The 15,909-nt window shown below is 37.3% G+C and overlaps 1 protein-coding gene across 4 annotated transcripts in view; it reads left to right on the top strand.

Moving 5' to 3' along the window:
* Positions 1 to 2,641: 2,641 nt before the first annotated feature.
* cyfip2 (cytoplasmic FMR1 interacting protein 2) overlaps positions 2,642 to 15,909 on the top strand; it is a 30,603-nt gene continuing 17,335 nt past the window's right edge. For 3 of the 4 annotated variants that reach the window (XM_039664588.2, XM_089134898.1, XM_089134900.1), the window contains exons 1-10: positions 2,642 to 2,800; positions 10,510 to 10,659; positions 10,764 to 10,853; positions 13,282 to 13,359; positions 13,821 to 13,922; positions 14,258 to 14,439; positions 14,598 to 14,694; positions 15,135 to 15,263; positions 15,349 to 15,453; positions 15,534 to 15,622. In XM_039664588.2, coding sequence (XP_039520522.2) covers positions 10,543 to 10,659; positions 10,764 to 10,853; positions 13,282 to 13,359; positions 13,821 to 13,922; positions 14,258 to 14,439; positions 14,598 to 14,694; positions 15,135 to 15,263; positions 15,349 to 15,453; positions 15,534 to 15,622 — 989 coding nt within the window. In that variant the 5' untranslated portion in view covers positions 2,642 to 2,800; positions 10,510 to 10,542. The remainder of the gene's footprint in view (positions 2,801 to 10,509; positions 10,660 to 10,763; positions 10,854 to 13,281; positions 13,360 to 13,820; positions 13,923 to 14,257; positions 14,440 to 14,597; positions 14,695 to 15,134; positions 15,264 to 15,348; positions 15,454 to 15,533; positions 15,623 to 15,909) is intronic. The other variant, XM_089134899.1, reaches the window with a different exon arrangement.

Genomic DNA, 15,909 nt, shown 5'->3' with positions numbered 1-15,909 from the left:
TTACTGAATTGTATATTTTCTGTGATTATATGCATGCATGACTTCTGCTAATACAATTCTGTCCCTTAGAAGGCACACTTGAGCCAAGTTTTTTCTTTTTCATCCGCCAATAAATATGTTGCTTATTAGTTCATTGCTATTGCATATTCAGTCATCTTCTTCATACTGATTCAGTCAGTGGTGCTTTTCTTGGTTTGCATAAGGTTTTGTGCAATAAACTGAAATTAAACTGAATTGTCACAAATGCCTTCACTGGTTACTGTGACAACAGCACTGGATGGAAACTCTCCAGCATGCCAAAGCTCACTATGCAGCCTGGGGCCGTAGGCATCAAATATGTGCATATTTAGGCCTATTTAATGTGCTTCTAGAGTGAAACCATTTTTTTACTCGATGAAACAGAAATGCAATCACTAAACTTCACAAGACTCACTGCTCCCTGGGTCCAATGTATACATACTAGCATTCGTCGTAGAGCGTAGGTTTTCAATATTTTAAATGCCGTGAGGAACCCCAATCATAAAATTTTAAAGGTGCAGTGTGTGATTTTTAGCGATATCTAGCGGTTCGGTTGCGAGTTGCACAGCCCACTGCTCACCCCTCCATTTCGAAGAAGCTACGGTGGCTCGTCGTCTTACAGCAGAGAATAGCCAGAGTAAGCCAAGAGTGTGTAACATTGTCACTGTTTCTGTACTACAGTCCATTATAAACCACATCATGGATAAAGTTTACAAAGCCATAGTCAGGTGAGGATCAAGAGTCTTAATATATAATATAATAGTAATCAGCTGATTGTCTCCCATCACATTTCTCCCCACATAGCAAACCCATAATAAAGGGAGGGTGAAGAACCACATGAAACTATGCAACTATGTATTTTTTCTAACATGGTAGGAAAAGTTTAGCTGGCTAAATATGAGCTGTTACTGTGGCTAAGCTGGTTAAACCCTTGTTTAAATTTGACGCATCCGCATCAGCCAAAAGGCCAAAATGGTGTCTAGGGGATGCGGAGGCGCGCGCGCTGTTACAATAATCTGTCATTTTTGCCGCACGCCTCCGCACCATCCTTGAGACTTCTGACATTCTTTACACAGTTTTTCTCTAAACCAGTAAACCATGTTCTCATCCTTTTTGACTCGTATAGGCTCCCCGTAGTCCTCCCACCCCCCTCCGACTTTTGTGATTATGACAAAGCTGCTTGTATTATTATTTTTTTTATTAATATATTTTAATACACACAATAGGCCTAGGCTTTTTTTCTCTGATTTTGAAAACTCTTCGCGATCAACTTAAAATGCTTCCAAGATCGACTGGACGACCGCGATCGACGGGTTGGTGACTCCTGTAACATACTGTTTTACGGTCAATGACAAGAGTACTAATCAGCTGTCTCACGAACGTAAGCACATTTAGCAAAGCCAACACAGTGAGGGAGAAGAACTAAGTTGCATTAAACACCTTCATAGAAGGGGGTGCCGTGGTTATATAAACATTCTAAGGTAAAACATAAAAACGCACGGTATATTAGTTAGTTCTTTATACACCACTGAAAACATATGGATGTCATATTGCATTTCTGTTATTAGATACTCAAAAGTTGTACACATTGCACCTTTAAAACATCCAGTTTCTTGTATAAAGAATTTAACCCCAATTTATACTGTGAAAAATGTAATTATCAAAATGTCTTAAATATTATTTAAAAAATATTAATATTTAATATTATTAAGCAGTTTATATTTGTACTATTACTGTGCTGTTAAATATGTTATTTAATTATTTACAATTTATTTAATTTGTTTACTTATTTTAATCTGTTTTATTACTTTATTCATTTTAATCTTTATGAACATTATATATTTTTATTCTGACATTCTTTACACAGTTTTTCTCTAAACCAGTAAACCATGTTCTCATCCTTTTTGACTCGTATAGGCTCCCCGTAGTCCTCCCACCCCCCTCCGACTTTTGTGATTATGACAAAGCTGCTTGTATTAATTTTTTTTTTATTAATATATTAAATTAATTTGTTTGGTGTTGATTTAACATATAGAATGAATTAATCACAATTTATTTTGTTATTTGCTGAGGCCCCCTAGTGGGCTTCGGACCTCAGTTTTTTTACATGGACCCACAGCACTCACTTGCGGACCCCTGGGTCCACAGACACCACTTTGAAAACCCCTGCCAGAAAAGCCTTAGCTAGATCAATTCCAGGAGCCATATATTGCCAAATAATAAAAATGTTACCAGTGAATTCACCTTAGTATATTTCTATATTATTTGTCTCTTTATAATCCTATAAACTTAAAAATATCATTGTTCGTAACATATAAAATATCTTTGTTCGTAACAAATATAAATTGACCACGGTGACAGAGACAGAGTGTTAAGTGGGTCGGACTCGGAACTAAAAATGCAGCTCTGCATTCAATGCAAATTTATGACAACGATCATAAAAACTTATCTAAAATTTGCACTTGTAAATGTATATTTTTATATGACCCCTTTAACCATCTTTGTTCATTATCATACTAAAGGCCAAAATACCTCGAACAATTCTAAAAATCGAGAATGTAAACTGATGACTCACACCAGAGATGCTGTTTTAAATGGGTGCCTGTCTCTTTAAGAGCATGCACTTGCAGCCATTTTCTGCTCTTTGTGTGGGGTGGATTAGCGGATAGAGACCGAACCCAGAGCATCAATTCTACTACACCGAGCAAAGGCTATTTCACTCTGTTTCTCCCCGCTTTGCGCTAACCGCCCGTTAGTTTGAGAGCGGACATGCAATTAGCAGGTAGGTTCATGTGATTATTTTCAATTAATTACAGAGATGAGGACGTTCACTCGACGGAGCGCGCGAGAGAGATGATGACACCAACCTGCGCGTGTAACGTTATTCCCCGAGCATGATGATGCTCAGTCATAATTTTTTCAGCCAAAAAGGCTTGTATGCTTGTTTTGGGTTTTTTCTAAATGACAACATCTATTATGTTCGCGTTCGGGGGCGTATTACACTAATTTGGTGAAGGTTTATTATGATGGAGATGGTGATAGCATCTCTCCGCTATATGGGTGGGGTGAGGGGGGTGCGCGCACGTACTCACACATCTCATATGTGATCTAACGCGCGTTATCTTTATTTGTTTACATTAGTGCAAAATTAGATTACTTAACTGTCAGTGGAGTTTCATTCCATCAGCAGCACATTTTGGGTCTTTTCATCCATTCTTTCCGCGAGCTGTCGAGCGTGCTTCTGGTATCCAGTGACAGGGGGCTGTTGCTAGGATATAGCCTAGCCACCCGAACCGTTATTTTGGCGCTTTTGATCATAAAGAATTGCTTTGTATGACATATTACATGACTGATTCTAGTCTATCATTTCCTTTGCATGGATGGTTTTTGCTCATGTTATGATTAAGGCAGCATATTTTGAGTTTTATGCTGTAAAATAAGGTTTAGTGAACAGATGACCAATCTGTAATGTAATTTATAAGGGATCATTTACAGCCTCCCGGGAAAGAAATATTGTGTGGTACATTATCCTGCTTAGTACATTGCTAGTTACGGAATACAAAAAAAAATGGCCATGAAATACTGATCTGATTTGAAAATATTTTGGTATTAGATTGAACCTTCCGCTAAGAAAATAGTCCATTAAGTTACAACTTACAAGCAACAAGACGAACATTGCAGCATTATTATAATAATAACGTACTTTATGTAACAGTTATTACCTTTTATAATTCTTCAAATAAAATGAAAAACTACTGTTTATGTTATATAAAGCAAATTTAAAAACAACCAAGGGTGACCAAAGTGCTGTACAGAACAGAATAAAAATCATTTTAAATCATTTTAAATTTTGAGGCCCCCCAGAGGGCCCCGGCACCGCAATATGAAAACCATTGGTTTAGCATCATAAATCAGGACTAGACATTACATAGGTCACATACAAGCTTCCACTACTGAATGAGTGTCACATTTAGGTCACACTACTGGGTGGGACATGTCACGATACTCCCGCCCTCACTGCAAACCTTGAGTGAGAATCTCCTGTATGTACAGGTATAGAGACATATCAAAAACAGAAAAAACAAACAAACATACAAATTGATTTTCATGAAATCTAGGGGTTCCTAGTTCCCTTCAAAAGGCACATGGGCATGCTATACATTGTGGAGCTAAGTGATACATTAGGTGGTTTAATATGTCCATGCACGACAGGATTTTGCAGGATGTTGCCCAGTTAAAGTTGGCATGAGATGAAAATTCACCCCATCCACTTTCTAAATGCAAGCTATTGATCTTATTTTGAATGAATTATCAGTGCACATTCTTTTTTTTAGCTCGTAATTTTACAATTTTCATCAAAATATCATAACTCCTTTCACTGAAACAACAGACTTCTCTCTGGTGACAAATTCCAGACTTCTCCAATCATTTTGTCTACTTGCCTTAACAATCGACTACAAGCTCGCATTCAGATCAGCCACAATCCAATCATCAACCAATGGATAGTACAAAGTCTCTGTCCTACATTGTTCTCTTTTCGCTAATCTGCTTCACTCGGATGTGTCACAATACAGAAGAAAATAATCTTTTGGTATTTTCGTTTCATTGCGACTTTAAAGTAATTTACTTCAGTGTTCAAGTATTTCCAAGTGAAACGAAATATTGAATAGAGGGCAGCGTTTTATTTTAGCGCACATCCTGTCCTGTCCATCCCTCGCTCACAGAAGACTGATGATTGGAGGGGAGTAGTTAAGGATATTCAACATCATCAGAAAAGGAACGCCATTCCAGAGTGGAAGCACATATTCAGATTTTGATAAAAGATTACCACGATACAATTGAATACCATGGATTTAATAATTGTTCACCACAAGACTAATATGCGCTAACCGCTAACAAAGTAAATAGGGTCAATTTTGATTTCATGATGATTTGTAAAAGCTGTGTAAAATCAGAAATACAATTTTGTCCAAATCTTTCTGTAATACATTTGACCATGCAATATACTGATGCTTCATTCATTCATATCTCTCGTATCATAGTTATTACCAGGTCAGACTGTAGTAAAAATGCCCTTGGAGTTCAGTTTTAATTTCAAATAAAAAATTGATAGATGTCTGATATCTATAAAGAGAGCCAAATAACAGAATCTGGTAAAAGACATTTAAACAACAGGATGAGAGAGAAAGTGATCATGTAGTCTACATGGAAAATATTAACTTGGATGGCTGATTAAATCTTTGTCCATTTTACTTGGGGCCCCCAAATTGCTTCAAACGGCCCTGTCCAGTCCGGCTCCTCATAGCTCTGCTCCGTGCTGAACTCAGCTTTTTTTTAATCAATTATGAAATTCGTTGCCAATGTTTTTAATAATCGATTTTTATCGATTTGTTGTTGGCACCCCTAGTTTGTTTCGCTTAGTTAAAACAAACTGGTGGCTTGCTCTTTTGTGGTTTTGTTTTGAATTAGTGTGAACGCTGCCATCCGAACCCTGCCTTTTCAGGGGGTCTTGCTCTGCTTCCAAACAAAATCTAGTGCAGTTCAAGTGAAATATGAACACAACACGAACCATATACATCTAAAACGAACCAAAAAACTGGATGTGATGTTATGTCCCAAGATGGACCTAAAAAAAGCATGGAATGCTCAAGCACACCAGGTTCTTCTCGTCAGGTGTTGATCCTGGGGCTATAGAAATGCATGATTCCCAGTCCGAGGAACATCTCCGAATATAACGCTGCGTGTTGTCATCTTGAGACTACGGTAATTACGACATTGCGTGAATGCAGCATGTTGTTGCCTATTACATTTCACTATGGCTTGAGAACCGTGATCTCCTTGCAGCAGATCTCGGTTTGTGTGTGTGCAACAGAGGAATTCCTGGTACTGTTATGACTCCTTTACAAAATCTCTTATGCCAAATTTGGAGTTCACAGTTTGTAAAAACACTTTCATACGCACATACAACAAGCACATTTAGCCCAGAGAACCAAACCACTGTACATGTGTGAACACACCCATAGTAAAAAATGTGTTTGTGGCCCATTTATGTCAGTGGTGGTGCGATTTTTGTCATGCTCACATAACGTATAGGAATGTGGACCATTTACCCCACCGTATAATGGGAATCAGCTATTGTGGGAAAGTTTATTCTAGTATTTCAGCATCCATTCTCTCTCGCTCTCTCACACACATGCACACACACTTTTTCACTCTCTCCTTGTCAGAGCACTTCTTCCTCTTGGAACGTGTTGGTGTCATGGATGTATTTTTCCACGAGTCCCTTTTTGAATGACAATGATTCAGCTCTGAGGTTTTTATCAGTCTGAACATGTCTCACGCCACCTCACGTGATCCTTTTCAACAGATTAAAATGTGCAGAAACCCCCAGGGCTCAAAGTACATCCGCTTTTTTTTTTGTTCTGGTGCAGACCATATCTATGTAATGAATGACACAATTAGATACAATCACCCACATGAGGTGTGTATTGAAGATATTTTTAAATTAGATCATCAAGAAGTAGTTCAGACCATTTTAAATGTGTGTGTGTGATATGTTTTAAATTGTGAGTCTGTCAAGCAGAGTATTTATGTCAAATGAGTCACTTATGAGGTGATGCTCATGATGACTAGGATGCTGCTTATCTACTAACAACATTAGTGTAAATTATTTTACATGTATTATATTTTAATATTTTAATATATTACATTAAAGATGGTTGTAATGTTAGTACAAATGTGTTGCATTACTTATAAGCTGAGCTATCAGGCTAGTTGGTTATCTGTACGCTGTGCTAGTACTTTAGCTAACTAAAACAAACATTAATGGTCATTAGTTCAATTGGCATACTGTACATCATGAAGACTCGTGCTAAGGAAGTACCCATGAAACTTGTAACGATAATGTGATTGCTTGGGGTCCTATTGAAGACCGATTTTGGAAGTACCTGATTTCTTATAACATTGGCTTACTAGGATTTGGGGCAAAAAAAAATTATTTTAGGGCAGAAATAAGCTTTACAGAATTAGTTAAGCACAAAAGCAGCTTCATACTTGTGTAATATTTGCTTCGGTTATCTAAATGAAAAATCGTCTCGTACATAGTTTCATGACTCTGTGAGATACAGAAATGCTGGAAGGAAACCCCACCCTTTTATAGAAGCAATGGATGGATCTGTATTGTTAAAGTGCTGTAGAGTGTATCAGCATGCATTTCTTAGTGTACTCCAAGAAAAATGGCAAGTGACATATTAACCACCATGGGCTTTTCTTTGGAAGATGTTCCTTGTAGCTCACACCACATACTGACTCAGTAACATGCCTTTTATTGATTTGACTTGCTATACATCCCTTGACTAGATTGTGCTTAGGACCAGAAGCCAGTTGCATAAAGTTAGGCTCTAGGTTGTGTCTTAAGAACTAGTTTGACCAACTAGCAGTTAGAAAAGGTAATCAATCTTATTTTTCCAATTTAAATTAGACCATTCTACCTTTTTAAAATTTTGTAAAAAACTTTAATTCTAGTTTAAGTGGTTTTTGAAACCGGTGGCCACCGATGTTGCCTCTTCTGTGGCCTAGAGCATTTGGCTCAAGTGTTTTGTTTTGTTTTCCACCCTGAGCTGCTCAAGCCTCTTTTCCACCAAAGCATTTTGAGAGCCGGTTTGGAGCCGGTGCCTGCACGCGAACCAGTTCTTTGTGTTTCGACAGCCAAAGAACCGGTTCGCGGCCAGGAGAACTGGTTCCAAAGCGGCACCAACTCTTTGCTGGACTAGAACCGTTCTTTTACCACGTCATGCTTACGTCTGGGGCTATCTAACCAAACATTTCTGACCATCGCAAAGCCAGGAGAAACTGCAGAAACACGCAAGCGTTTTTATTTTTATTTGAAACATAAGCAAAGAAGAAAACTGTCACGATATAGAGCAAATAAATGGAAAGAAAAAAGACACAAGACAGGGGTACATAACTTATCAGAAAAGATTACATATCAAACGAAAAGATTAAAAGACTTACATATTTCAATTGTTTTTAAAGTTTTCTTGGTACACGAGTTAGAGATAATCCCAAAGCAATGTACTTGCAAGCGTTTCTAGCGACGTGCACAGTGACGTAACGAGGTTGTTCCCTGGGCGCTCTAGTCAGTGGAAAAACAAACAGGTTCTGAACGGGTTCGCAAGTTGAACCAACTCCGAACCAACTTTGAACCAGCACCAGTTCCGAACCAGTTCTTTTGGGGTGGAAAAGGGGAATCTAAGAGATTTGGGACAGTTATTGCTTTGTGATTCTGCTGTGACTTCCAACAATGTGACACCAACATCGGTCACAGCCCACCAGACCTGTTGAGAGTGCAGTTTAAAGCCAACGTGTGAATTTTTCTATGTTAAAATACTTTTACCTCAGCTTAATTAGAAGAAACAACTATTAGTAAGCTATCTGTAATTCCCCCAAAATCCATTGGAAAAGTAAAAAAAAAAGAGTTTATAATTATTTTTGGCCATTTTGCTTGAATGTTTCTGTTTGCACATTCTTCATTCTGTTTTGTTGCTATGATGTGTCATTTTTATGTTGTTCATGCTTCATCAGTTCCACACTTGGTTCCTGTTTGTTTCTGTTAATCATAAGAGAACCCTTGTTGTACTGTTCAACATAGGCTCTATATTTAATCGGATAGTGACCTCAGACAATCTCTCTTCCTCCATGTGCCATGTTTAATGGTCAAGCTAACGTCATGTTTCCTTGCTGCTTTGTCAAGGTTTGATAAAAGTTTAGATTGAAAATCAGCATCCTTGGACAGATGGCTGAAAGGTGCCTGACCTGTATAGACTAGTGTCACTTATCCACTGTCCAGGACTGATTAATCATGTGAGTTTGGTATGCATAAACATTATCTGAAACAAACTGACAGTAGGTGGTGCTTATTTAACAGCATCTATTTATTTGGATACCGCTGAACAAAAAGCAGCGTTGCACTTATAAATGCTATATGGAGGTAGAGGAATAGAAAACGTAAGTTCCCTTCAGAGATACATATAAACCCCCTACCCCAATTGAATTTATATTTTTCTTCGTATATTTCGAGTATTTTGAACAGTGAGCTTGCTGTGCCTGGTACAGTATTTGCTCAGTTGACGTGTCTGTGTTCTCTTCTTTGCATAATGTCTTCAGTGTGTCCCGTCTCTGGCCTGTGTTAACATCTTGTTTACAGACTTCGTAATATTTCCACACAAATGACGGTTTGGGAAATGATTGCAATGCAGTTTGTGTGCAAGTACAGAAGATAAATAGAATAGAGGCCAAAATAAAACTAGAAACTTTTTATGATTTATGGCTACAAAGCATTATTTTTACAGGTCACTGTCAAGCAAACCCAGGTCTAATACGGGCAGCACACCTCACTTCATCAAACCACACTTCCTGAGAATGCATACTTCCTAAAATCTTGAGACCCATTTAAAAAAAATATTTAAACTATTTTTGTTTTGACACTTACATTTTAGAAATGTTGTTCATGGTATTCTATTGGAAAACAACATGCAACATTTTACAACTCTTCTATAAAATACAATATTGTAATGTCTTTAAAATTATTAGGTTTTATCTCAATTTAAACCTGAATAATCTCAATTTGAATATTTATTGTTGTGAAAACTTGGCCGGTTTAACTAGCTGATTCTGTAAATGTAATAGAAACTTCTAAATTAGCATAGCAAAACATTATAAACGCTACTAAATCTCATTTAATCTGGCACAAAAATAAAACATTATATAGGCTAACATACTGTATAACATATAACATATAGGCTAAAGCATGCTGGGAAATGGAAATCCCAGTCTAGTTTAAGCTCAAATCTAAATTAATATTCTCAAATATTGAATTGAGTTCATTAAACTCTTTTACTTTTCTATTTACTAGATTTCTTAAATGTCAATTTTTTCTACTTTACTTTCATCATTAAGGTTTACAGTGTTCAAATTTTGGATCACCTCTGTTGTTGTTACTCGCCCTGATGTTGTTCCAAATTCATAAGACCTTAGTTCATCTTTGGAGTACAAATTAGGATTTTTTTTTTTTTAATTATGAAATACGAGAGCTTTATTTCGTTGCTTTGACATTGTTAAAATAGTCCTATTTTGTAATATATAGCCTATATTGTGAAATAAATGACTCCTTGTGAATACGATTTGGGTCATATCGACTACCGTATCATTAGTTTAATTTATTGGGGGAAAAAAACAAAAAACGTTCGCAGCCCTTATTAATAATGTCTTGTCAGCCACAGCAGCACTTGTGTTTTGAGACTTATTAAATTCCGCCAGTGAAACCAGTGAAAGACTTTAACTAGAGGGATTTCTTGAAAGTCATGACATTTCTCTTTTCAAATGCCAGTGTTTTATAGACAGCGTTACACTTAAACATTGAGTTAAAGTGCTGAGTGCTGCACCTTCTGAATGATGATGATAAAGCTCTTGGTCTTCTTCTTCTTGTTTCAGATTGGGCTGTTTTGTGAGTGAACCTGTGTCGCCATGACAACCCACGTGACCCTGGAGGATGCGCTGTCCAATGTGGACCTGCTGGAGGAGCTTCCCCTCCCAGACCAGCAGCCATGCATCGAACCCCCTCCATCCTCCATCATGTACCAGGTACAGGCCCTTATGCATTAACACAAATGCATTTCAATATTTGAAGTAGGATATTAAATTCACACTTCATGGTAAAATTTTACTGGCCTTCTGTTTGTTTCTAGGCAAACTTTGACACCAACTTTGAGGACAGAAATGCATTTGTCACTGGTATTGCCCGCTACATTGAACAGGCCACCGTGCACTCCAGCATGGTAAGTAGAAGGACACTTTGTGAAACAGCACATTAGGATGGCTGGTCATGTGACCAGGGCAGCAATAACAAAAGGATGTTGCATTACAACAAAGCTGCTCTTTATGGTTCTTACTGAAATCTTTATCAGAAGGGGCACTGAGAAGCAGAAACAGTCATTCAGTTTATCTAATGGAGTCTTTTCTTTGCCACAGTGATATTTTAAAGTCCTGAGCAGTGCAGTTCACCAAGACATTAACATATTTTTAGGTTCTGTGATAAATATATAAAAATCTGTATGTAAACTGTCAATACCATGGCATTCTGTGAAATACCACAGTGCCAAATGGAGCGCACGATTCTTCCAATTCATATACAATACATCAACCTTAAAATATCTCTTTTAAATCACAAATCTGCATTTGTGTTGGCCAATAACTTTCTATTCATCCAAGAATCCTAAAAAATATATCGCAGTTTACACAAAAATATTAAACTTGATAATAATAGGAAATGTTTCTTGAGCAATTATGCGTTCAGTGATTATAGTGCAATTTACTACAAAAAACTTGGTTTTCAAAAACTTAAGAAGAAGGAATTTCATGATGCTAAACCCTGCATATGACATGCAGGAAAATATATAGTGGCCATGAATTAGGAATGCATTCTTTCAGTTTTGTAAATTGTGACCATGATTTACTAATTCGTTCCATATTTTAAGTAAATCTTGCACACAATGTAATCATTTGTGGCCTCGTTTTACGTAAACTAACATCCATTTTTCATAACAACTCGTTAACAGATTTGCAACAGTGATGACTACCGTAAAACTTCAAATAATAGCCTGGGCTTTTATTTCCCCAAACCTCTCTCTCTCTCTCTCTCTCTCTCTCTCTCTCTCTCTCTGCTCATTATGCACCCTGTCAAGCGCAGTTGTCATTCTATTTCACAACACAAAAATTTGCTTTGGTGGATGCCAAAAAGTGGACGGTTTCAGAAGATTAACAACCCGAAACCAAAAAAACAGTCTCTAATTAAGACCGGCTTTTATTTAACCAAACCTGCATCCACACTAGGCGTGTAAAAGAGACAGGTGTCTATTTGGGACTCGGCTATTATTTCAAGTTTTACAGTATTTAAGGGTCAACATGTGAATTCTGAGCAAGGAGGTTTCTGCCATATCAAAACCCCGTCAGTTTCAATTCTGTTGTGGCGTGTGAGGTGAAGAGCTCCAGACAAACACCTTTTCACAAAGCCACCCTTGTCTAGTTTATGATTGCTGTTTTGTTTGTGTGGGGGTTGGGGCTTTATGCAGGATTGAATTGAGATTGATGCAGCTAGTCCACTTCTTCCTCACACAGCTCAGTGGCTCGTGGATGTGCTTGGACTGTCAAACGGTAGCTCATGTTAGTCAGAGAAAGAGAGAAGATCTCAAGGACTGGAGGTCCTGTTTGCTTCAGCTACCTTCTCCTAAAGCTCTAATGAGCACATAGTTGTAGGTCTGGATGAATGGTATCTCTAAACTTTGATTTTGGACTATATATAGTGTTTTTAAGATGAACAATGCAGGCCTATGAAAATCACACCCTTATACTTACTGATATTATTATGTTCTCACTTTTCTACATTTAAATCAGCTTGCTTACTGTGCAGACTCTATTCACATGTTTCATAGGCCCTGTTTACACCTGGTATTAAAATGCGAACATACCTTTTTATTCGTTTTTGTCATTCAGTTACACAACAATGACGTCATCATCTCCATGTAAACTACAAAAACGTGAATTTGTGAAAAAACTGTGACTTCATGCACGTGTATTATGCCGTTGAGTCTATAGCTTTGTACTGTATAGTGCTTCTTTACAAAGTGACGTCGCCAACTTTTCGAAACTTTTCAAAAACGCAAAATAAAAACATATTTTTTAATACAACTATGTCGTGTACACATACAGTACACTGATGACTACCATAGTTTAGCCAACCCACTGTCTAGTTTTCCACATGCTTAGTTTTGCAAATACCTAATTGTAATATTACTTGCTGAAATGTGATTGGCAGAAATCCAGGTTATAAGATTTGTTAATGGAAAGTGGAGCATAATTAGGGACTCGGTCTATACTGAATGCATGTTGTCACTCTAATCAACGATACTGTCTAGACTACAAGTTCTCTGGTGATTATAATGGAGCAATCTACTTTTGCCGTGTTGGTTTTTCTCTTTCTCCCTCTGTCTATATTCTATAATTGGGTTTAAACTTGTAAGTGCTGTGAGTTTTTTCAGGAAATGGTGAATTCCAACAGATAAGTGCCTGATGGATTGTCGTTTCTAAGCATGATTTTATAAAATGTATTAACCACACATTTATACTGAATTCACAGGAGTTTATGTTTGTGGTTGCTATAGCTGATGTTGTTCTATTTCCTCTTTTTCGAACTGTTTTTCCTCTCAGAATGAGATGCTGGAGGAGGGTCATGAGTATGCGGTCATGCTGTACACCTGGAGGAGCTGCTCCAGAGCCATTCCTCAGGTACACACACACACACACACACACACAACATTAGAGGTGCATTCTCAGTACTCTAGAAAAATTCATTCACAGTTTACCCTACTAGACCATATGCACCTTTAATATCAGGAAGAAGAACTCAGTATGAAAATGCTAGTTATTGTATCAATTTACGTATGCATAGATTTATTGGCGGTTTATATACATATATATATATATATATATATATATATATTTCTGCCAAGTGCCAGCATTCAAAAAGTGTTAAATCTTGTCTTATGTGAATGGACACTTTTAAATGCTCTCCACCATTTTCTCTTTGAGAGTCTGAACCCCTTAACCCTCCTAAAAGATCAAATTGAAATTACCAAGTTCAACAACATGACTACCCGGCCTGCACTAACAAAATAAATGCTCATCATTATTCACATTCTCAGTTCTGAATCCAGCCATTTTAATGTCGGCCCTCTTGTGTATCTCAGGTGAAGTGCAACGAGCAGCCAAATCGGGTGGAGATCTATGAGAAGACTGTGGAGGTGCTGGAACCTGAGGTCACCAAACTCATGAAGTTCATGTACTTCCAGGTGAGAGAGGAATAAAAATCTTTGAACACTATTCAATATTTACGCATTCTTAAATGGCATGTTCGTCAAACAACAATACTGACAAGAAAAAGAAACACTAATGTATTGTTATTGTTTTTGTATTTTAGGCTCTTTAGTTAACATTTATTTCTTAAGTAAATTAAGAAATACTTGAAGACGACATGCAATTGAATTCATTTATATTTAACTTTTTAAATAAAGGACTGTGATTAAATAGCATATTTAATCACAATATGTCGTGTTAGCGAAATTGGGGTTGGGAATCATGACATTTCGCTAGTACACAGCATTAACATTGATATCACTCCTTCTAGCGGAAGGCCATTGAACGTTTTTGCAGCGAGGTAAAGCGACTGTGTCACACTGAACGGAGGAAGGACTTTGTGTCCGAGGCCTACCTGCTCACTTTAGGAAAGTTCATCAACATGTTTGCTGTGCTGGACGAACTGAAGAACATGAAGTGCAGTGTGAAAAATGACCACTCTGCTTACAAAAGGTATTACAGTGTCATGCTTGCGTTAAAGGGAAAGTGATTTTCCATAATTTGATGAACAGAATGTATAGTGTATAAAGTATAAAGTGTGTATGTGTGTGTACATGTACGTATGTTCACAATCACTATTTTTTTTTTTTTTTTTTTTTTTTTTTTTACAGAGCGGCTCAGTTCCTGAGAAAGATGGCTGACCCACAGTCCATCCAGGAGTCCCAAAACCTCTCTATGTTTTTAGCCAATCACAACAGAATTACACAGGTACGTTTAACTTAAAATATGATCATATTTACATATATGATAATAAAAATAATTATAAGATATTATAAATATAAAATAATTCACCCAAAAAAATACATTGTCTTTTTTTAATGTCACTCATTTTTAAGTAGTTGTTCAGTTCTAGTAGTTGTTCAGCTCTTGCAATTCAATGACGGTTCATTTTGACTAAGGCTTTTAAACTCCAATAAAGGCTAAAAAAAATACCTGTAAGGCAGCATAAAAGTGGTCCATACAGTTTTTATGTAATTGTGTATATAACTGTATATATAAAGCTATAATTGTGTGTGGAACAGCCTGAAATGAAAGTTTTTTTTGTTTTTGTTTTTTATGGATAACCTTGCCTTCCGCCAAACTTGCTTCTCTGTTCACCTTTCATTTGGACATTGACATTGACTGTTGTTTGTGTGATGTTTGTGCAGTGTCTGCACCAGCAGCTGGAGGTGATCCCGGGTTATGAGGAGCTGCTGGCTGATATTGTCAACATCTGTGTGGATTACTATGAGAACAAGATGTACTTGACCCCCAGTGAGAAACACATGCTGCTAAAGGTGAGCGCATCCATCCATTCCCACTGAAGCGTTTAAGACTTTGCTGAAAGAGAACTTCACAAATGAAGGCATGGCTCTGTTTCAGGTCATGGGTTTTGGCCTGTACTTGATGGATGGAAATGTCAGCAACATCTATAAGCTGGATGCAAAGAAAAGGATAAACCTCAGCAAAATCGACAAGTTCTTTAAGGTGAAGACAAACTGTCTGGTTCTCATGATTTTGTTTGTTGTTGTCATAATCCTCTGTGTCTAATGTCTGTTGCTTGAAAGCTCCAGGTTGTGCCCCTGTTTGGAGATATGCAGATCGAACTGTCACGGTATATAGAAACAAGTGCCCACTATGAAGAGAACAAGTCCAAGTAAGTGACCATTACTACTAAAGATCAGAGCCTGTATTTGTCAATCTACCATTTTAGTTTTAAGTGCTGAGAATTCATGAAATTTTCAACTTAAGTATAAAAGCAAGTTTTCAAATTTCTTAAAGCTAAGAATCACTCTTAATTTCCCGGTTGTTTAAAACAGCTTCGAGAGGTCTCTAGGGGTTGTGATAGCACTGAGGAGACCGAGACATGCGCAAATCTTTCAGAAGAGGAAGAATGTTTTGAATGTTTGACGATGAGCTGTTAATCAAACACTATTGTGTATA

The sequence above is a fragment of the Pimephales promelas genome, chromosome 9 (genome assembly GCF_988280905.1).
Source record: "Pimephales promelas chromosome 9, fPimPro1.hap1.1, whole genome shotgun sequence".
Taxonomy (NCBI): domain Eukaryota; kingdom Metazoa; phylum Chordata; class Actinopteri; order Cypriniformes; family Leuciscidae; genus Pimephales; species Pimephales promelas.
This window is presented reverse-complemented; position numbering and strand designations above follow the sequence as displayed.